The sequence below is a fragment of the Cyphellophora europaea genome (genome assembly GCF_000365145.1).
Source record: "Cyphellophora europaea CBS 101466 unplaced genomic scaffold supercont1.2, whole genome shotgun sequence".
Classification (NCBI taxonomy): Eukaryota; Fungi; Ascomycota; class Eurotiomycetes; order Chaetothyriales; family Cyphellophoraceae; genus Cyphellophora; species Cyphellophora europaea.
In genome coordinates this window covers 2,775,102-2,795,598 of record NW_008481808.1, presented here as the reverse complement: position 1 = coordinate 2,795,598, position 20,497 = coordinate 2,775,102, and the positions used below count along the sequence as shown (strand labels likewise).

The 20,497-nt window shown below is 54.6% G+C and overlaps 9 protein-coding genes across 9 annotated transcripts; 4 read left to right on the top strand and 5 right to left on the bottom strand.

Moving 5' to 3' along the window:
* Positions 1-286: 286 nt before the first annotated feature.
* Positions 287-1,481, top strand: HMPREF1541_02571 (uncharacterized protein; the record flags this gene model as incomplete). Its single annotated transcript, XM_008716926.1, has 4 exons — positions 287-612; positions 661-1,067; positions 1,120-1,259; positions 1,314-1,481. The coding sequence occupies 4 exons, from the start codon at positions 287-289 to the stop codon at positions 1,479-1,481; spliced, it is 1,041 nt and encodes a 346-aa protein (XP_008715148.1).
* A 1,372-nt stretch (positions 1,482-2,853) lies between these two features.
* Positions 2,854-4,902, top strand: HMPREF1541_02570 (uncharacterized protein; the record flags this gene model as incomplete). Its single annotated transcript, XM_008716925.1, has 1 exon — positions 2,854-4,902. One exon carries the CDS (start codon positions 2,854-2,856, stop codon positions 4,900-4,902), a length of 2,049 nt encoding a protein of 682 aa, XP_008715147.1.
* Positions 4,903-5,142: 240 nt separating this feature from the next.
* HMPREF1541_02569 (uncharacterized protein) lies at positions 5,143-6,231 on the bottom strand (the record flags this gene model as incomplete). Its single annotated transcript, XM_008716924.1, has 1 exon — positions 5,143-6,231. One exon carries the CDS (start codon positions 6,229-6,231, stop codon positions 5,143-5,145), a length of 1,089 nt encoding a protein of 362 aa, XP_008715146.1.
* A 441-nt stretch (positions 6,232-6,672) lies between these two features.
* On the bottom strand, positions 6,673-7,520 carry HMPREF1541_02568 (uncharacterized protein; the record flags this gene model as incomplete). The annotated part of the gene is made up of 2 exons (XM_008716923.1): positions 6,673-7,042; positions 7,099-7,520. The coding sequence occupies 2 exons, from the start codon at positions 7,518-7,520 to the stop codon at positions 6,673-6,675; spliced, it is 792 nt and encodes a 263-aa protein (XP_008715145.1).
* Positions 7,521-8,098: 578 nt separating this feature from the next.
* Positions 8,099-9,295, bottom strand: HMPREF1541_02567 (uncharacterized protein; the record flags this gene model as incomplete). Its single annotated transcript, XM_008716922.1, has 2 exons — positions 8,099-9,045; positions 9,169-9,295. 2 exons carry the CDS (start codon positions 9,293-9,295, stop codon positions 8,099-8,101), a joined length of 1,074 nt encoding a protein of 357 aa, XP_008715144.1.
* Positions 9,296-9,775: 480 nt separating this feature from the next.
* Positions 9,776-11,164, bottom strand: HMPREF1541_02566 (uncharacterized protein; the record flags this gene model as incomplete). Its single annotated transcript, XM_008716921.1, has 3 exons — positions 9,776-10,921; positions 10,971-11,008; positions 11,119-11,164. 3 exons carry the CDS (start codon positions 11,162-11,164, stop codon positions 9,776-9,778), a joined length of 1,230 nt encoding a protein of 409 aa, XP_008715143.1.
* A 1,349-nt stretch (positions 11,165-12,513) lies between these two features.
* On the top strand, positions 12,514-13,344 carry HMPREF1541_02565 (uncharacterized protein; the record flags this gene model as incomplete). Its single annotated transcript, XM_008716920.1, has 3 exons — positions 12,514-12,821; positions 12,869-12,990; positions 13,043-13,344. The coding sequence occupies 3 exons, from the start codon at positions 12,514-12,516 to the stop codon at positions 13,342-13,344; spliced, it is 732 nt and encodes a 243-aa protein (XP_008715142.1).
* An 830-nt stretch (positions 13,345-14,174) lies between these two features.
* On the top strand, positions 14,175-15,800 carry HMPREF1541_02564 (uncharacterized protein; the record flags this gene model as incomplete). The annotated part of the gene is made up of 1 exon (XM_008716919.1): positions 14,175-15,800. The coding sequence occupies one exon, from the start codon at positions 14,175-14,177 to the stop codon at positions 15,798-15,800; it is 1,626 nt and encodes a 541-aa protein (XP_008715141.1).
* A 36-nt stretch (positions 15,801-15,836) lies between these two features.
* On the bottom strand, positions 15,837-17,078 carry HMPREF1541_02563 (uncharacterized protein; the record flags this gene model as incomplete). Its single annotated transcript, XM_008716918.1, has 1 exon — positions 15,837-17,078. The coding sequence occupies one exon, from the start codon at positions 17,076-17,078 to the stop codon at positions 15,837-15,839; it is 1,242 nt and encodes a 413-aa protein (XP_008715140.1).
* Between the last annotated feature and the right edge of the window lie 3,419 nt (positions 17,079-20,497).

Genomic DNA, 20,497 nt, shown 5'->3' with positions numbered 1-20,497 from the left:
ATGAGCGAGCGGCCGAGAACCCTGAAGAGTCAAAAGTTACATGAGCAGCTGACATTATTGGTTTGTTTTGCGCATCCGCCTACAAGCGGGGTCCATCCAGCTTTCTAGGTACACTACACCGAGCACCCCGAGCTGACGAGCAAATACCCTCTCCGCCTCCTCATTTCTATATAACTCGGGTTTCCCCAGGTACTACTCCCCACGAACCCATCCTTCTCCACGTGCGCAGCTCAAACACTCTTCTATCCCCATCATTAGCACTTTCGCCACTGCTATCTACATGACCATGGGCATTGAGCAGACCTACGCCACGGCCAACCACAAAGAACACGGCGAGATGTCGGACGCTTCCTCCAAGGAGTATCCCATTACTCCTCTACCACCACCGCATGCCGAACACGGTCCTGTTATCGATCATAAAATCACCCAGGATGATGCAGTTCCTGCTCATCCCGATCTTTGGTGGCCCCGCGTTAGAAGGACTCTGCGCGAGCCATTCTCCGAGTTCTTCGGCGTGTTCATCCTTATTCTCTTTGGTGATGGCGTCGTCGCTCAGGTTGTGCTGAGCGGTGGCGAGAAGGGTGACTACCAGTCCATCTCTTGGGGCTGGGGGTAAGTACGCCCCATCTGAGTAACCTATACATTCACTAATAGATACAGCTTGGGTGTCATGCTCGGTGTCTACGCCTCTGGAATCTCTGGAGCTCACATCAACCCCGCTGTCACCTTCGCCAACTGCGTCTTCCGCAAGTTCCCATGGAGGAAATTCCCTGGTTACCTGATTGCCCAGGTCCTGGGTGCGATGGCCGCTTCCGCAGTGGTCTACGGCAACTACAAATCAGCTATCGATGTGTTCGAGGGTGGTTCCAACATCAGGACTGTTCCCGGTTTCTCAGAGACTGCCACTGCCGGTATCTTCTGCACCTATCCTGCAGAGTTCATGACCAGGACGGGCATGTTCTTCAGCGAGTTCATTGCCTCGACCATCCTTATGTTCTGCATTTACGCTCTTAAAGATGATGGCAATATTGGTGCCGGCCCGTTGACCCCTTTGGCCCTCTTCTTCGGTAAATTCATCCCGTGTTAATCAGATCAAACAAGAAACTAACCACAAAACAGTCATTTTTGGCATCGGTGCATGCTTCGGCTGGGAAACTGGCTATGCTATCAACCTGGCCCGTGACTTTGGCCCTCGTCTCGTGTCCTATATGCTCGGCTATGGCCACGAGGTCTGGAGCGCTGGCGGATACTACTTCTGGGTATGTTCTACCTCATATAAACCGATTCTGTTGTTGTACTAATGAGACTGTCAGATTCCTATGGTTGCTCCATTCTTCGGCTGCACCTTTGGTGGCTGGCTTTACGATGTGTTCCTCTTCACAGGCGACAGCCCGATCAACACCCCATGGATGGGCCTCAAGCGCTTCATCCGCCCAACTCGCGACGTGTGGTCCAACACTCGCAGCGAGACCTATGTTTAAACGATTGACGACCTTGTCATGAAATACAGCAGCAACGGACTGTGAAGACCATTGAGTTTCAGGCGGAGACAGGCGCATTATCGAGTAGGACCCGGCGTGGGTGGGCCAATGGTGGAAAAACTTGTCGTTGCATTTTCACACATATTAGCAGTGGAGTCGGCGGCACGACGGGCACCAGGCTTGAGATGTTGATAGGCTTCTAGAGTCAAGACATTGAAATTTATTCGCCGTTATGAATTCCTTCCAAACCCTGCTGCTGTGCTCTTTCGTGGACGTAAACTAGCTGCGGAGCCCTTCGAGCTTCCGCCAGCACGCCCAAACCCCATGTGACAAGTGTTACAGAATACGAGTCCGCATCACTACATAAAGCCCCATTGTCTTCCTCCAACAGTTGCTCTAGAACATGTGTTTGCTCAAGCAAGATACTTTCGCGACCTGGGAGTGTTGATGCTGAGGCTACGATGTTCGGCAGAACCCTTGACGATTGCCTTGGCCACCATTGTTGAATCACGTGGCCACTGTTGCATACCTACGAGCTACACAGTGTCATAGGAGTTATAGCCTCTTCGTGACAGTGATCTTTCATTGTGGGCAGACCTCAGCTCACGAAGCCTCGGTCGCCCAACACGTGTGCGGAACATTCCCGACGTGCGTTAGGCTCACCCGCTGCCACGAGACGAAAGCGTGGCTGCACAAGCTGCTGGGTACTTCTGGGAAGGGACACCGAAGAGCACCGAACCGGTGGATCCAAACACCAACAGCTACGGGGCTTTTCTGCGGGTCAATGGTACATTCCAGCCGTCCGGCTGTTGCGTGCTTGGTCCAAGATTAGACGTCTCTGCTGACCTGCAGAAGCTGCCGCGCTCGGTGAAACGTTACCGAAACTAGCGGTCTTCTTGCACCGACATGCATACTATCTCGGTTTAACTCCACGACTGCACAACTCTCACGTTAATCTCAACCCTCATCACATGCGCTCGGCAGACGGCCTCACTGGACGTCTAGATGGAGCTGGAGCCCATGCGTGGACTCCGCCATCACCTGCTCTCGGATATGGAGGCGGGTCTCTTCGGCCCTCCGCACCGTAGCGGTGGTCCTGCTTTGACTGACTTTGCAAGACCTCTTGTTGGCAGGAGTAGCGTTCTCTTCCTATATATCTCATGCTCGGGACGTCGCGTGCATCCCTATTGACACTCATTGTATAGACGATTGCACTACTAATACTCACCATCAAACCTCTCTCACTGATTGCAGAGCAAGGACGCGAATATAACGCTCCTCGATTTGAACCGAACCGTTGCCCCCATTCACCGATCCTCGTATATATCCTCCGCCCTGAACACAGGAAACAGCTCGCCCCCTAGTGGTCAACATGGCTCGAGCGGGCTCCAAAGTCCTGCTCAAGTCACTGGGCGTGACCTCCCTTGTCACTATAACAGGTGGATCAGCGTTCCTCCTCTCGATTAAGCCGAAAGACGAAGCGAGACCTAGCATATCAGCCCTAAGGAGATCTCCTAATGGCGATATAACACCACCGCGCTTTCCAAAGATCAAGTCTAGAGAAGAGCAGATATCAGACCTACGAAAGGCCAACTCCGAATCCTCAGAAATCTATGATTTGCTGATCATCGGTGGAGGAGCTACCGGCTCAGGTATAGCCCTTGACGCGGCCACCCGAGGCCTGAAAGTCGCGCTCGTTGAGCGAGACGACTTTAGCAGCGGTACAAGCAGCAAGTCTACCAAACTCGTCCACGGTGGCGTTCGCTATCTTGAAAAGGCTGTGTGGAATCTCGATTATGGACAATACTGCCTCGTAAAGGAGGCACTGCGAGAGCGAAAGAACTTTCTGAACGCGGCACCACATCTCTCGTCTTCGTTACCAATCCTTCTACCCATCCAGCAGTGGTGGCAAGCACCATACTTTTGGGCGGGCACGAAAGCCTATGATTTATTGGCCGGCAGCCAAGGCCTTGAGTCCTCGTACTTCCTCTCAAAGAAGCGAGCGCTGGAAGCCTTTCCCACGCTCAAGAAGGACCTGGTCGGCGCTCTTGTCTACTACGATGGCCAACAGAACGACTCTCGCATGAATGTGTCGCTCGCCCTTACTGCCGCCCTCTACGGTGCAACCACAGTCAACCACCTCGAGGTTACCTCTCTCGAGAAGTCCGAGTCCGGCAGAATCTGTGGTGCTAAGGTCCGCGACCTCATCCCTGGCCGCGACGGCAGCGACCCAGCGGGAAGCTCTGACTTTACCATTCGTGCACGCGGTGTCATCAATGCCACCGGCCCATTCGCCGATGCTATAACGCAGATGGACAACCCTTGCCAAAAGGACCTGGTTTCTCCGTCTGAAGGCGTTCACGTCGTACTACCCCGCCACCTTGGGCCTCCCAACAACCTCGGCCTGCTGGACGCGTCCACCTCCGACGGCCGCGTCATGTTCCTGCTCCCCTGGGAAGGCAACATCGTGGCCGGCACCACCGACTCAGCATGCACCGTCTCTGACTCGCCCACAGCCAAAGAGCAAGACATTAACTTCATCCTGAAGGAAGTCTCCAAATACCTCTCGCCGGCCGTGAACCTCCAGCGCAGCGACGTTCTGGCCGCCTGGTCGGGCATCCGGCCGCTGATGCGTGACCCTAACAGCGCCAACACCGAGTCTCTTGTCCGCAACCACCTTGTCACCGTCTCTCCCACAGGCCTCCTGACCTGCGCCGGCGGCAAATGGACCACCTACCGGCAAATGGCCGAAGACGCTGTGGACGAGGCCATCTCCGTCTTCAACCTCCGCCCCACGGCGCCGAAACACGCCGTCGACGTCTCAGGCGACTTTGCCGCTCACGAGGAGCGCCGACTCGACGGCGCCTGCCAGACGCAGCACCTGAAGATCCTCGGCGCCCACGGCTACAGCAACACGCTGTACATCGACCTGATACGCCAGTACGGCCTGGACGCCGACGTGGCCGCGCACTTGGCGCGCGCCTACGGTGACCGCGCCTGGGAGGTCGCGACACTGAGCACCGAGCGCGTCAGCAGGAAGTACCCCATCACGCAGGGCGAGATCGAGTACTGCGTGCGCAACGAGTACGCGGCGACGGCGACGGACTTCCTGGCACGCCGCACGCGTCTGGCTTTCTTGGACGCGGAGGCGGCGCTCGAGGCGCTGCCGCTCGTGGTGGAGAGCATGGGGGCGAGGCTGGGCTGGGGCGAGGACCGCGTGCGCGCCGAGTGGCGTGAGGGTGTGCAGTTCCTGAGGGGGATGGGGCTGGAGCAGGCGAAGTGGGGGTGGACAATGGAGGAGGTCCGGTTGGGTGCCAAGGGGAAGGGCAGAGCCGTGCAGGCGGCGCCTGTGGTCGAGGTGGATGCGCAGAAGCCGGCTGGCGGCGTCGAAGTGGGCGTGCCAGTGACGGCGAGCGCGTGAGCAGAAGTTTGGTCTGAGACATTTTTGCTTGTTCAAAGAGCGGGATAAACGGTCACTCTGCGGCCGAAGGCAGTAGCCAGGCGTTGGTTTAGGGCATTAGCAGCAGCGACAGCAGCAGCAGCAGCAGCATTCACAAGATATGGTCAAGCATAGCATGGTCAAAGGAATACAACACCTAGATTCATGTCAAATCGAAATTCATGTTCTAGAATTCTATATATTTTTGAGTTCTGTCCTCGTTCATTGCGGCCAGACCACGGGCGTTGGCCCAACCCACTCTTCCAAACTCTTCGCGCCCTCGCCTTCAAAGTCCAGAAAGTTCGCATTTGGTGCATCCCTACTGATGAACCACGGAAACTTCCCTGGGTTGTCCTTCAGATAGGACGGCAAGTCGCGGTTATTCTCGATGCGCGAGTACTTCTCGAGTGGGCGCTCGGCAATGTCGACACCATTCCTGAAGCGACGCACAATCTGTGCGGGGTCCTTGAAGACGGGCTGATTGAACTCCTGATGGGAGAAGCTCTCGAGTTTCTTCTGCACCTCGGCGACCGTGCTGAAGCAGGAGCTGCAGTGCCATGCGCCGTCGTAGATGACACGAGATTGCGCTCCGGCGCTGCCGCGGAGGTCTTGGGGTAAAATGGTGCGGTCGCCTTGGAAGAAGGTGGCTTGTGGATGGAGCCAACGCTTGCCGTCGTGCTTCCATTGGAAAGAGTAGTAGTAGAAGTTGGATTCGATGGTGGTGCGCTCGGGGAATTGGCAGGCTTTGAGAAAGGTGATGGTTTCGGGTTTGGGGATCTCGTCGATGTCTGATAGCAGGATCACGTCGCCGTGTGTGGGACGCTGTGAGTCCTTGAGGGTTGGGAAAACCTCTGTGTAGAGAGCATTGCGTGAGTAGCTCTCCAGTTCCCATTCCGAAGTGTTTCCGAAGTTGGTGAAGTCGATGACATGGAGGATTATCTTGTCCTTGAACTTGTCGAACCGTCCAAGGTTTTCGGAGACGTAGAGAGGCTTTGCGACCTTCGTAAAGCTCTGAGCTGATTCTATGATGACGAAGTAATCGACAACCGAGTCCAGGGTATTCAAGCGAATCTCAAGCAGATCCAGCTCCGTGTCAATCATGAACAGATCGTAGACTTTGCGGGCGCCTGGGTTGAGGAAGGGTTGGAATCTGTGTCGCTTGCATATTCGACTGGCTTCATCATCCGGAGCAGCTTGCTCAGTGGTTGTTCTGAGGGACGTGGACACAGCATGGCGGTCATATGTAGCGCAGAAGACACATATCACAAGGGCTGTCACGACGAAGGAGAACAGTCTTCGCCGCGGCAACATGGTCAACCCTACGAGACATCAACGGCGGATATGACGCACGTCATTCGCGGTTCATACTGAGGAGGTGGCCGATAAGAAGGAAAGATGCGACGGTCAAGATCTGAGCAAAGGCCAAGCAGCCAAGAGCCGGGCTGGGCGGGCTTTTGACCTGGCTTGTTGGCTAGTAAGATGACTCCTAGCATATGAATCGACATTGTCACCGTCGGTAGTCATTGTACATGGACGGAGTTGAAAGTGGAAGATCAGGCGCCGGAATGGTGGTATAACGTACGGGTGGTGCAAGTTATCCTGGAGACGCCTATGGAACATGAGACGCGGTCGACGTGACGCCCAATCAAACGCGCGACAGATGTGGAATCTGTCGAGTCTGATAAACCGCCTCCTCGGCCTCACTCGCACCGGACAATCTCCATCTCTTCGACATTTTCGAATTTGTGCATATCAATTGCCTTCTCTAACAGCTCGCAGCAAGCTTTGGTCTGCACCTTTGATGTTGCCGTCTGCATCCATATTTGCTGTGCCAGCTGCTATTGCTGCCTCCTGGATCTTCTTGAAAGCATTCTGCACCTCTTTCATCGAGACAATGTTGCTAATCCACTTCTGCATCAACGGGTATCGGTCCAGGGACAGTCCAAGAAAATGTGGCTGCGATGTCCACACGATCCAATGAAGGTCAACGGCGGTGACTCCGCCGGGTATGATGCTCCTGCCCTTTGACTTGGCAAGCTGGCCTTCGAGCAGGTCGTAGCAGCGATACACCTGCTGTGCGTACCTCTCGATCGCATCCGGGATCTGCGTCGGATGGTAGTGTCTAGAAGCATTGTCAGAGACATGGCGCACGCGTCTCGATGCTATAACAAGACTCACGTGAAGAAGACCAACTGCCCGCTCATTGGGCCAACCGTCGTCAACAGGAGCAGCTCCCACTTCTCGAAATCGACTCGATCTTGCTCCGATACAACTGCGTCGCTAGTCTTGCCTGCTAGTCCAAGAATTCTGTCCTCCTTGTCATACAGCCGACGAAGGTAACTCATTACCGCTCCGCTTTCCCATGCAGTCACGCCTGTGTTGGGATCTTCTAGGACTGGAACTCTTCCGTTCTCACTCAACGGCGCAAATTTCGCCGACTTCACTCCTCTGTCGGGATCAGCGCCGAATTCCCATATCTTGATTTGATAGGGAATCTGAAGCAGCTCCAACGCAATGGCGATCTTGGCCGGATTCGGTGCTGTTGCAAACGTGTGCAGAGTCAATGGAGTCAATCTGGCCCTGTGTGTCGAGTCCGCCATGTCAGTTATCGATGGCACGCGAGTTCGGGACGTCTTCTTGAACTTGTGAGTAGGGAGCAGAATGATCGAGCTTTATATGCTGTTCCGAGGTAAGTGCCAAGCCAGATAGAACAAGCTTGAGCGCAACAGGGCTAAATCCCACCGTGGAGTAATTGAACACTATTCGACTGCACAGTACTTGAGCAGTCATTGGGTGCAGCTAATGATCCATGTCAAGTGCTACGGCTCCGCGACAAAAAATTAACAGAGACAAGTCTTATAGCAAAAAGGTAGGTCTACTTTACCGGAGCCTGGCCAATAAGAAGAGTCGCCCTTGTTGCATCAGCTTACCTCGCAAGAAGCAACGGCCTTGCATAGCGCTCACGCAGCGATCAGGACCGCTGCTGCTGTTGACCATTTGGGAAACGCCCTCAATTGCCCGTCGACCCCACATCCGGCATTTGTAGGTGGCTGGAATTGCGCTGAGCCTTGTCAAGCCCACCAGGCTATCTGATTGTGCCATCTTGAAAGCGCGCGGGTGTGCGCCTGCAAGCTGTCGCCCGAAATAGTCGTGTTGAGTCTTATCAAAGGCCCGCCCATCACGATGCGGCACTCAATGCCGTCAATATACCAAACACTGACTCAACTCCCTCCTCTGAAGTTCTTGCCAGCCCGCAAGGAGGCGATATCCCGAAATCCGACAGGACCTTCTCAGCACTTTGCTTGCGCTTCTTGGCCCCCTCGGCGTCATCAGGATACACCAAGCCAAGATATACCGCCGCATCCTTGATCGCTAGACGCTGCAGCGGTTCATACATCTTCGAGTCCTGCCACTCCGGCAGCACACCGAAATGCACCCACTGCAGCTTCCGGCTCGTTTTGGCCGCGATGCTATTGACCAGATTCACCATCACGTCCATAGTCTGCGGCGCCAGAATGGGCTTGTTGTTGATATTGCCCATGCAGATGTGCAGCCCGGCTTCAGCGCCCGACGGCAGTAGATCCAGGAGACCAGCGTGCTGCTTCGAATACCGCTCCATTGCGTCTTCTTGCGGCGGAAGGAAATCCTCGCGCAGTGCCTCCAGATACTCCGGATGTCGCTGCACCTCGCACTTGATATAGTCGCTCGCAATGTCGGACTGCACAGCCAATTCTTCAGCCGGTATTCCCTCCACAATTGCCCGCACCTCCTTCCTCATCACCTCGTAGACCAGATCCTCGACTAGGTACTGAAACGCCGGCTTGATGAAGATAGCAAAGCTCGACACCCCAGGTAAGCAGACCTGGAATTTGACGCCCTGGTCGATTTTGCCATCGTCCCGCAGCTTCACGAACGTCGCATACGAGGCCTTGGCGTCCGCGTCGTACCCCATGCTCCAGTCCGTTTCCCGGATCGCCTGCAGCAGGGCCGACACCTGCTCTTCCGCCATGTCCTGCACGGGCTTTGGATCGTAATTGGCATCATACTCGCGCCAGATAGGACCCAAGGCCGGGTTGGCGACTGCGAGCTTTTGCACTAGGCCGATGGTGAAGTTCCAGCGCCAGCCTGGGGGGAGGTGAGCGGGTTAGGAATCTACAGGAAAGGGGGCCGCCGATATGAGGGCTATATCCAGGCGAGGGGAAGGGAGGAGGGAAGGGGGATGGGGGATCAGGGCTGAGAACAACATACCGGGTTCGCCGTCTGGCACGGATCGGAGCTTACCCTTGAGGGCGCTGCAGCATTTCGTGAAGGCGGTGTTGGCGTCCGACGCGGGGAAGGAGCCCACGAGATGGCACGGGGAACGTGCGGCAGCCATGTCTCGACGTGGTTGTTGCGGTGGCTTGGAGGGGGTGGTTGCTGTTAGTGGTGGGCGTCGCTTGCACTTTTGAGATCACTGGCTGGACACCCCGATGCGTGGCAGTAGAGGGTGTAGGCGTTCCGAGAAAGTGGGCGGTTTTCCAAGTCCCTGCCTACGCGCGACATCACCACATGTCTGAGTCGGGCCACGGCTTGACCGACTGTTCTGTTGCAAAGTCACCTACATCCTGGTTGTGGGCTACGCGCGATGTCGGAACCGGCTTCGTAGGCGAATATAAACGAGCGAATCCTGGAGGTCCACGATATCTAGTCTATTTGGTCGACCGCGCCATTATCTGGCCGTCGATGCGGGAAGCGAGAACCACTGCAGGAGCTGTGTAACCAGTCAAGTGCATAATGCAGGACTATTTCACAGGACAGATGGTACGTATTTATGCAGTCCCCGTGGAAGGTTGGCAGTTGGCACTTGCCCGGAACCTCATGCCTTGGCCCCGACGGGTGGTGCCGGAGTCTGCTCTTGTCCCTTGGCATAGCCACCTCGCTGCATGATGGGACTATCGGCCATGCGTGCCCAGTCGTGCAGCATCTCGGTGTTCTCCTTACTTGTCTTGACCTCGTCCCCCGCTCGCTCGACCATCTCCTCCTGATACTCGGCTGCCGCCTGTTCTACAGTCATCTTTCCATCAACAGCCTCCTTCAGCTTCGCCACGAAGCTTCTGGCATCTGCAATGCCGTGATTGAGTCCCTGGCCACGCTGAAATGTCATAGGATGTGCCGCGTCGCCAGCGAGGAGGACACGCCCGTTCTGAGTGTCCCATGGGGTCGGTACCCAGTAGCTTAGCTTGTTCTCATAGATGGGGGTCCCTTCTGGGATCCACAGATTTGCCGAGCGGAAAGGCTCCCCGTAGGTGGCTGCTCTTCGCTTCAGGTTCTCCAGGCTTGCGACCTCCTCGCCCTCGACAGCGTTCCACGTCGATTGCAGCTGAAAGACCCACGTGGCAGGATTCTCGGGGTCAGGTACTTCTTGGATGGATATCCAAAGCCAATAGCCGTCGGGATGAATGCCCATCTGCATTATAGGATGGTGTTGCCTCACGAAGAGTGCCTTTTCGGCATCGTTGTAGCAGACGTGCAGATTGACTGCAGAGAAAGGCACGCGTTGGGGCTGGCCACCATCACTACCGAAGACAGAGTAACGAACTTGCGACTGGGCACCATCAGAGCCGATGATGAGGGTGCCGGTCGCCTGTGAGTCGTCCTCAAACAAAGCTGTTACTGAGGTACCATCATCAGAGTAGCTGACATCTTTTAGCTTCTTGTTGTACTGTACTTTGATGTCCTCTGCACAAAAGGCACGAAACCTGCGCCGGGAAATTCGATACATGCGCAACAAGGGCACGTTCTTGAGGAGCTCCCCAGTAGCACCGTTGAAGGTGGGCAGATGACCAGGGTCTGCAGGTACGTGATATGGGTCTACCGTGGCTGTGTGAATGCGGTTGTACTTCTCAGCGGTAAAGAGGTCCTGAAGCATCGGAAGGCCCCATTGGACGGAGCAACCCCATTCTCGGGGGCGATAATGTGTTTCCGATACTTCGGCTTCAAAGACTTCAAAAGAGATGCCGTGCTACAGGGCGTCGAATTAGCTCTATTACAGTCAGCTGTGTGACCAATACCTTTTTCAGACCCTGTGCTATAAGGAGGCCCACAATTCCTGTTGTTGAGGGTCCTCGTCAGCTGGCTGTGTACATGTTTTCGATGCAAACCAGCGACGCGGCCAGATGGGAGGGTGTAAAGTTTGTACCCAGCGGATCAGCAACTTACCTGCGCCTACGATGAGGACATGGGGTGGTTTCGCTGTGTCAGCCATTGGCTTTCCTTCTGCGTTGGCCTGTACGGATGGACTTTCTGTACCGGAAAGCAAGGGACAGGCGAGTCAAGTCACACGGCAGATACTCAAGTAGACGTATCTCAAGGAAGATGCAGCGGGGCGTGGGGTTTACCCACCAGGGGAAGTGATATATACGCTTCGGCAGCGCGGGAAGGCGCGCGCTAGTGCTTCCTGCTCAGTTAGCTACCGACATTACATTTGTGCTCGCTGGCAACCAAGTGGCACTGAGAAGAGGGGCAATGAATATGCCGACAAGATACTAGTTGCATGACCAGAGACTTGGAGGGGTAAACTAGGTCTGACTTTCGGAAGCTGCGACTTGGCTCGGGCGACCTGGAGCCGGGAACGGGACGCTTTTCCCCATAAGATTTGGCTTATGAACTCTCTCGGCCTCGAGACTTTTGTCTTCTCGTGCGACGACAAGATCCCACTGACTCTAGCAGCATTACTCGCCAGCAGATCACCGGTTGAAAGCCACCAGCATTTGCCTCTGGTCTTGATTTGTTGCCCTTGTTTCTGTTCTCTGGGGTTTGCGTGACTGAGACTCCTCATTCGACGAAACGTGCATGTGTCCGAGCCGGTTTTTGTTACGTGGGATTCCCAGTGTCTCTCCACTCGTGCTTACGTGCTGAAACCGTCTCTCCCGGCCAGGTTTGAGCTTCGGATAGGAACATGACGCCGTTAAAAGTAAAGTGGATGTCGACCGACTCTAGGCCGGCCCTAATGCAACTCTATCGACCGGTCCACTTCCATGGAATGTTGAAAACTATGGAACTTGCCGCACGAGTGGTCATAAGCAGGCCAGCTCCCGTTTTCACCAAGTTCGTGTGTTTCCTCGACTTAGATTCTGATCGAGATGGAAACATCTGGAGCGCATGCTCCAGCAATTGATTCTGGCTCGCAACGACAGAGCACCTCTCCCACCGGAAGTAATCACCCACCTGATGTGTCGCACATTGTAGTTCCAGGTCTCGACGAGCGATTAGAAGCCGAGGTTCGTGTCTGGACTATATCAGTCAGCATTGGCTCCTACTTACATTCGCAGTCTAGTGGTGACAGCGACTCCGCCTACGGCGATTCAATGTACCCCTCTCCATCTACACCTACGACATCCTTGCGTCTGTTGACACATTATCCAGCCATAGTGACTTGACCTCATTGGCCTCCGCAATCACGAAAGGTGTCTGGGAGAATGGCCGGAGATATCATTCGTATGGCAGAGCGCGCAAGTCTAACAGGCCGTCGTTGACTTCGACTGACTCGGTGCAGAGTATGCATTTCCAAACGATGAGGATGAGGCGGATCGTCTAGATATGCAACATGCCATGATGTCTCATTTGATAGGCGATCGACTCTTTTGGGCCCCGTTACGATCCGATGTACAGAAAGTGCTCGACCTGGGAACGGGGACCGGCATCTGGGCCATTGACTTCGCCGATACGTTTCCAAGCGCTGAAGTAATCGGTACTGATCTAAGCGCCATCCAGCCAAACTGGCTGCCGCCCAATCTGAGGTTTGAGATTGATGATGCGGAGGCCGATTGGACCTGGGAACCTAGCGCCTTCGACTATATCCACAACCGCAACTTCGTCTGTGCAATACGAAACTGGCCGAAGCTCGTCAGACAATGCTTCGAGTAAGCACTGTCATCCACGAAGCGGACCAAGGCTTATCAATCTCTAGTTTTGTGAAACCCGGCGGCTGGTGCGAATTCCACGAGAAGCATCCTTGGTTCCTCAGTGACGATGGCACTCTGTCAGAGGACCATGCCTTGTACAAGTGGGGCAAAAATTTCTTCGATGCCAGTGAGTGCCCTTAACCGTTCTGTTGGTCTGTTCACTGATTCAAAGCTGCCAGGCGTCAATTTCGGCACTGATGCAAGGGCACCACAGTTCTTGAAGCAGCAAATGCTGGAAGCAGGCTTTGTGAATGTTGAACAGCACATACTCAAGCTCCCTGTGGGGAGCTGGCCTAAAGACCCCAGATTGAAGAGATGCGGTCTGTTCGAGACGGTCAATATGACAGATGGCATCTCGGGACTCACGACGATGCTATTTACGCGCGCCCTGGGTTGGACCCGGGAAGAAGTCGAAGTCTTCCTCACCGAGGTAAGGAAAGAAGCTAAGGATAGGCACATCCACAGCTACTACCATTTGTAAGTTTTTGCATCGTGAAACTGGTTATGGAATGCTGATCCAAGTAAAGTTATATTGTGTATGGACAGAAGCCGCCTGTCGCCTGATGTCAAGACTTTAAGATCTCTGCATGCGCTCGGAAACTACGCAGGCGTGTGAATAGCCCGAGGATCGCTTGGAGATTGCGAGAATCAGCCTCGTTGGCTCGACAGGGCGTGCTTTACGTCCATCGCTCATGGGAGCCGAGGCTTTGCTGCTACGACTCGAGGACCGACCTCCAGATCTGACGACCCGCCAATGACCCAGCATGGATGACCGCAGTTGAAATGCTCACGAGAACATACAGCCGCTTGGAGGAGAGGCAGACTGATCAAGGCGGAGCAGAAGCACATGTTCATGGGGGTGGCACACAGCCTTGCGGCCTCGAGGAACGACTCCTACAGGACAGAACCTGGCAAGCTGAGGTGACAGTCACAGCTGTAACTCAGTGCCATGGTCATCAGCACGCGAAGGTAGAGTACGTGTAGCCCAACGATAGTCCAGGATCTTCGAGAGTATACCCTCGGCAACATCGTCGAGAAGGGTAAGAGGTCGGAAAGGTTCACTGGATTTGGACCCTAGGTGGATGGGCACCATATAGGTACCTCTGACATGCTGCGCGCTGGCTGATGCAGCAGAAGAAGTGAAGGTGGGATGTTCTAATGGCATACTGTCAGGTACTTATAGCTACCTACCTTAACGTAGATGCGGGTCAAGCATCATCAGCGGACCAATCAGGGGGAAAGAACGCTTCCTACTTGCCGAATCGTTGCTGCCTGTCTTTCTGCCACCCGTACCACATTGATCAGAATTTCATGCCGTACAAAAAGGTCCGCACTGGTTGTCGCACGTGCAAAGTGCGCAAGCTGAAATGCGACGAAACGAAACCTGCTTGCTTGAGGTGTGCTCGAGCCAGATTCAAATGCGAAGGCTATTCGATCTTCGTGCCTCTCTGCGAACAGCGAGTGGTGAGGAACAGCGAGGCCTTGTCCAAACAGCTACGACCAGTTGACAGTGTTATCTTCTACCGAACTCTGAGGCGTATGGTGGAATTGGACGAGGTTGACCACATTGCCTACGACTTCTGCCGGCGGAGCACCGTGCACGAACTCTCAGCTCGCAATAAGTTCTGGACGTGTACGGTTTTGGCCAGCGCTGAACAGGAGCCTGCTATTCTTCATGCGCTGCTGGCCCTGACGGCTGCTCACAAGGCTCGCACAGAGCAGATTCAAGGCGTGGTTTCCCGGGTCGACCACGACAATCATGCTCTTGTCACCAGCCATTACTACAAAGCTGTCCAGCTCCTTCGCAGGCACTTGCTCGATCATCGAAAGCAACATGCAGAATACGTGCTCATCGGGTGTTTGATTCTCCTCGGCTGCGATCTCCTGCAGGGTCGCTATCGGGAAGCACTCATTCACCTTCAAAATGGCCGCCACATCCTCCAATCATCCCGCCCAGGAGCGACCACAAGCTTGTCCATCAAAGCTCAACCTGTCAGTACGCTCGATCAGCTCGCGCTCGAATTTGCATCCCTCGATATCCAGTCCGTCAATTTTGGGAGTTCCAAGCCTCATTTTGAACTGGTTGACAACCCCTCTTCACCACGTGGGCTAAGTCTACTCGAAGCTTTTGACGGTCTAGAGGATGCCGAGAGGTTCCTATTGATCCTCCACAACAGCTTCTACCAATTCACTTCCTCCCATACAGATCCGGGGAGCAATGCGTTCTGGAGCAACACAAAATCCCCTGAAGCCATCTTGGAGCAAGAACGCCTACTATGTGAACTCAGACACTGGAAGCACATCTTTGACAAAAGTGCGCTCAGACCCTTGAAAGCGTTGGGACCGTCCTCTGGTCATTCGGAAGCGCATTCTCGATACTCTGCATGTCGATTGATGCATTCTTACCTCACAGTCGTCACGAAAACTGCCCTCGATATCGGCAATGAGGCGGTGTTTGATGTTCTACTGCCACAGTTCTCCACCATGATCACCATTTGTGAGGAGCTCGTATCAACGTCGCCTAAGATCACACTGGACATAGGCATCATTCAACCCCTCTTCGTCATTGGCTGCTTTTGTCGGCACCCTGATCTACGGAGACGCTGTTTACAGGTCCTGAACAAATGTGGAGTAGAGGGGCATTGGGACGCGAGGCTGGTCAAGTTACTTACGCTAAGGCGGATGCAGGTCGAAGAGGAGGAGGCTGGCTACTCTTACAACGCTGACGAACCCATGCCTGAGGATCCTGAGCTGCTCTCGAAGACTTTTCCCAGCCACGCGCGATACACCTTGTCATTCGCTCTCTTCCGGGACCCTGAGTACCGCCAGGTCGAGGTCCAACTGCTGCGCAAAGGCTACGCTATCGAGACTCCCACAATGGGCGAGCCAAAGTTCGAGGTCAATAAAATGACGGTTGATTGGCCGCCAGCTGAATAAAGGCGTTCGAATTGTGGGTAGAAAGAGTTGTACCAACTACAGCGTAATTGTGCCGTTGAGGACCATGACCGCAGCCATTGTCGTCCCATTAATTCCGCCACCGGCATATGGCGCGTTTGTCATGGCGGATGCCGTTATCCGATCGCCGGTGTCAATACATGCATAGGTCACATACATGGTATTGCTGCCTGTGTGGACCAGGCAAAAGCCATTGTCTTCCGCGCCTGGGCATCCCTCGACTACGCGAATCCAGCCTCCATAGGTGTACCCTTCCGCCTCCTCTTCATCGTCCTCTCCATGATAGGCCGTGTGGAGCATTTCCAGCTGCACCGCCTCGAGGCCCACTGCTTGCTGCGCATCCTCGTCGACATGGAGCCGCAGCCATTTGTCATAATCTGCGAGGCTCATATGTGCCACCCCCGCGGTATCCATGTACGGGGCAAGGTCCCTGAACACGACAGGCCACTCTGGGTGGTACGCATAAGGCTCCGCCGTCGTCAGGTTCAATAGATGCGGCCATGGGTTCTCTACCGACGTAGCATTTGACTCCGAGACAGCACCCCAGCCTGCCGACTGCATCTCCAGTGGCTCCCACAGACGCTTGCTGATGACATCTTCAGCTGCTTCTCCGGTGACGACATCGATCACAAATCCAAGAATGATGTAGTTATTGTTCGAGTATTGATACGACCCTCTTTCGCCAAGGGTCGGGAGTAGTAGGACTGTTGACACGGCAACTGCACGGCCCAAGGTGGCATTCATTTCGTACAGCTCGAGCATCTGTGACGGTAGCAGGGGCGGATTGTCGACGCCAAATGTGCCGGTGATGCCGCTACGATGCGTCGCAAGTTCGCCAATAGTCACATTGACGAACGCATCCTGAATGGTGAGATTGGCAGAGGCGAAGATTTCATCCAATGTGGTATTCCAGGCTAGCAGCCCATCTTGGATCAGCAGTGCGACGATGGTAGCGGTCATGGCTTTTGTGTTGGAGCCGAGTGGCCAAGCGTCGTCGGCCGTGACGTTCGTTCGATCCCCGAGCTTGCGTACGCCGGTATGTGCTTGGTTGAGACCGGTGCCGTCGTTGAAGCTGATCGCGAGGGCGGGCAGGGAGTACTGCACACGAAGACCTTCGAGCTGCGAGGAGACTTCAGCGGAATTACGGCGGTCCAGATGGTTGACCGTAGGCGTGTGGCCGTTCTGCAATTCGAGCGGACTTGCTGATGCAACGTAGCCGCACAGGCTCAAGGCACCGAGCACGATATTCTGAAACAACATTGTGACTGGCGATTATGGGACGGGTTTGCTATAGGAACCTCGCATTGTCGGGACCTGCGTGTAGGTTTATATGCATCCATCCCTAAGCCTTGTCATCGCAATGTTGCACCCATCTTCCCTGACCATCTGAAGTTCATGATCGACCTCTGGAACCGCGCAACACCAATCACATTTGGACATGTTCCGAGCTCCATGGCGGCACGCACTCGGGCAAGACGGCAGTCTTTCCACTGTGTACGTTTTCTTCGAGCCCAACTAGCCACTAGTCGATGTGACGCGCTCTCTTCTACAGCTACATCTCCCTTGGCTGATGTGTGTGTGTGGAGATCCACGATCCACTACCACGCCCCAGGTGCGGACTTTGCATCTGGGATGTTGGAAGGCATCCATCGCTGCGGCCAATCACCTAGGCGGCTTTTCCGAGCGCCAAGCCAATGCCCAGGACTATAGGGCAAACTCGGTGCTTGCGGCAAGAATGTACTTGGTACTTCGATCAAATAGATGGGCTGGATCTACGCGGCTTGCCTTGTTTCGAATCGCTTGTGGGAGACATCACGCGTCAAGCGATCGATGGGTTTGCAGGATCGTGCCTTGCGCGCGCCCGGCTGAATGCCATGGCGTGTAGCTGCCGTCGATCTGTCCTTAGGTCAAGTCCGCTTGCCTTGTTTTCTTTGCTCAGCCATAATCCCACAGCCATCGACGTTCATGTTAGCCAAGCCAAGCTAGCGCTATGTGCGTATTCGGAAACGTTCTCGCGCAGGACAAGTGTCCCCAGCATCTCCCGGATTGCGAGGCTAACCCCAGCTTGAGCAGCAAGTTCCCGCAACACAACAAGTGGGATCCTACCACGGCCTAGAGAACACGGCTAAGAACTCTCAGCTTTACTATGGACGTGATCGGACCCTCTCGAAGGCTTCTCTCCACCAAGCTACCTTCCAGCATTGAACGAAAATGCTTTCGCACGATTACTTCCGAAAATGGCCTAGCGCATTTTTCACTGCCTCATATCTCCCCTATTCAGCCCCTCGCCATCAACGCAAAGTCGTGGCTATGCCCTGAAAACTCCCACTGCTGTTCCAAATAGCCAACAGCTTCCAATACACGAATTAGCATCTTCACACAGGCAGGTTCCGGCGTCAGCACGAAACAAGGTTTCTGGCCATCAGGTTGCCTGCTGTGGGGCAGAAACGTGCACGGCGAGAACTGCGAAATATGACCTAGTTCAGACCCGTGTATCGCTTCACGCCCGGGTGCCTGAGCGTCTTACAAGAGCAACAGATGCTCTGGTATCGACCTTGGAGGGCTTGCATCTCACCTTCTAGGATAGAGTTCTGCAAGCTCCACTTTCAGGCAGTGAATGACGGGAAGAGCCGACCGCAAAGCACACCAGTATGTTGACTGCTTCTCAACTGTACGTGGCTCTTTGTCTCTCTGCGGATCCGGCAGAGGGTATCGCTGCGGGCCATCGAACGTTACAGCCTCTACAACATGCGCCTGACTGCTAGTAAATGTAACTGTCATTGTCTATCAAGTCTGGAAGAGCAACTTTCGGCACTTTGGCATAGCTTTTAGAGCATCGCAGCACACGATCGACGCAGTCGGCGCAAAAGGCTTGCTGACAGACCTGACTCGAATTGAAAAAGCCACAGAGAAACTGTAGCGTGGACAGCCGCCCGTCAAGGCTTGTACGATACGGCGAAGATGTTGCGAGACCATTTTTCTAGGTATCATTTTCCCTCGAACGGCGACTATTCCACGAGCATCGCAGAGCACGGTTTGAATCAGTGACCACGGCCAAGAGATAAAGTTGAAGGATCTCCACGACTGTGAGAGGATACATATGTGCTCTGATTACGTAAGCAAGGCATTGATCTGGGTCGCATTGCTCGTACCACTCAAGCCAGGCACGTAGGACGTTTGGAGGTGCGGCGGCTGAGCATCCTCAGATGTTGGGGTTGGATAGGCGGTGTTGGGATAAACTTGATCATCAGCAACGCTGGTGACACCGGCGTAGATTTCGCACGTGAGCCACCGGCAAAAGAGCTATGTGCCAAGCACCTATGGTGGCAGATGCCAGTGCGCGCCATAGCCTCACGATAAGTGTCGAAATGCGAACCAGCTAAGCATGAACGACTTCACATTGGGATGGCTCTCATCTCATACGCAACAGATAGTGAGCACCCATGTCACGACCTCTGTTGGAGAGACAAACTCCCTCCCACCGGAGGAGGGGGTGTCTGCTCCCATGGTCGTTCCAGCTGCAGGCGTCTAAATCTAGGCGTACTGCAAATGTTAATCTCCATTTGTGAGCGGCATTCAACCGTTTTAAGACTCCAGAGAAATTGAAAGGGATGGCGAATGAGTTCTAGGCGAGACTTGGTAGCTGTACTTCAAGGGTCTGGTTCGCAACCACATGCACTGTCTGGGCGGGCTATGCACAGCCACCTTGCGGCCCAGGGCACACAGACACGTGTTGAGCAACATTCAGTCGCTTCTGCACACAGCACAGCAGCACGATCTGTAGTCCAGCGGCTTATTCGGTCCGCATCTGTCTGCTACGGTTGCTGAACGATGGTCGCACACGCCATCCCGGCGCAAGGTACAGCTTCGCGCATAGAGAACCAATACCCAGATCGTTGGTCATACTGCAGCATGTCATTAGTCCAAGTCACACTTCTCAGCACATTCACAGCAGCTGCTACCGCCCTATCCGAAGTCAAAGCCACCCCTTAGCTGCTAGCGAGTGTTTCGGATTCGTTCTCCGGGACAGCAGGCCGGATCGGCGGCTCGGATCTTCAAGGCACCACTTATGGTCTGGGGTTTCAGGGTTCCCCAGGAGGCATGGTGTACAGCACTTCGCTCAGGGTCCCGCGAAACGGCGACACCTGACGTTTGAGGGGCCTTATGACAGGGTAGCCATCGTTCTTTTCCCCTTTCTCGACCCCTGGCAAGGTGAAATGCTTGGGCTAATTTCCACCGCCGTCATTGGTCAGAACTCTATCCGAGAACCCATGCTCAAACGGCTACGCTGTCTCACGCTTTCCATGGCTCTGGGCCTTGCAAGTGTGTGCCAACTTGCTTGTGCAACGAGTCGCTGCCTTTCTGCGCTGACCAGATCCTGTCCACTGGCTTACTTGCCGAATCCAAACGCGCGTTTCAAGCAGTCAGACCTGCCAGGGACGCCCGGAGGGGGGCGACAGCCCCTTCTTGGCTCCAAGTATAGCTGAGGGACACCCTTCAGGAGTAAATACGAGCTAGGTTCAGGTGCTATAAAGCAAGGCGTTGTTCCTCGTGTTTCTCGAGACCCTTTCTCCAGCCCAGCTCTCGAACTCCTATTTGCAACCACCTCCAACCACCTTTCAATTGCCTTTACCCGTCTCGACGACGTTAAAGTAATACACTTCTTTTCACCAGCTCAC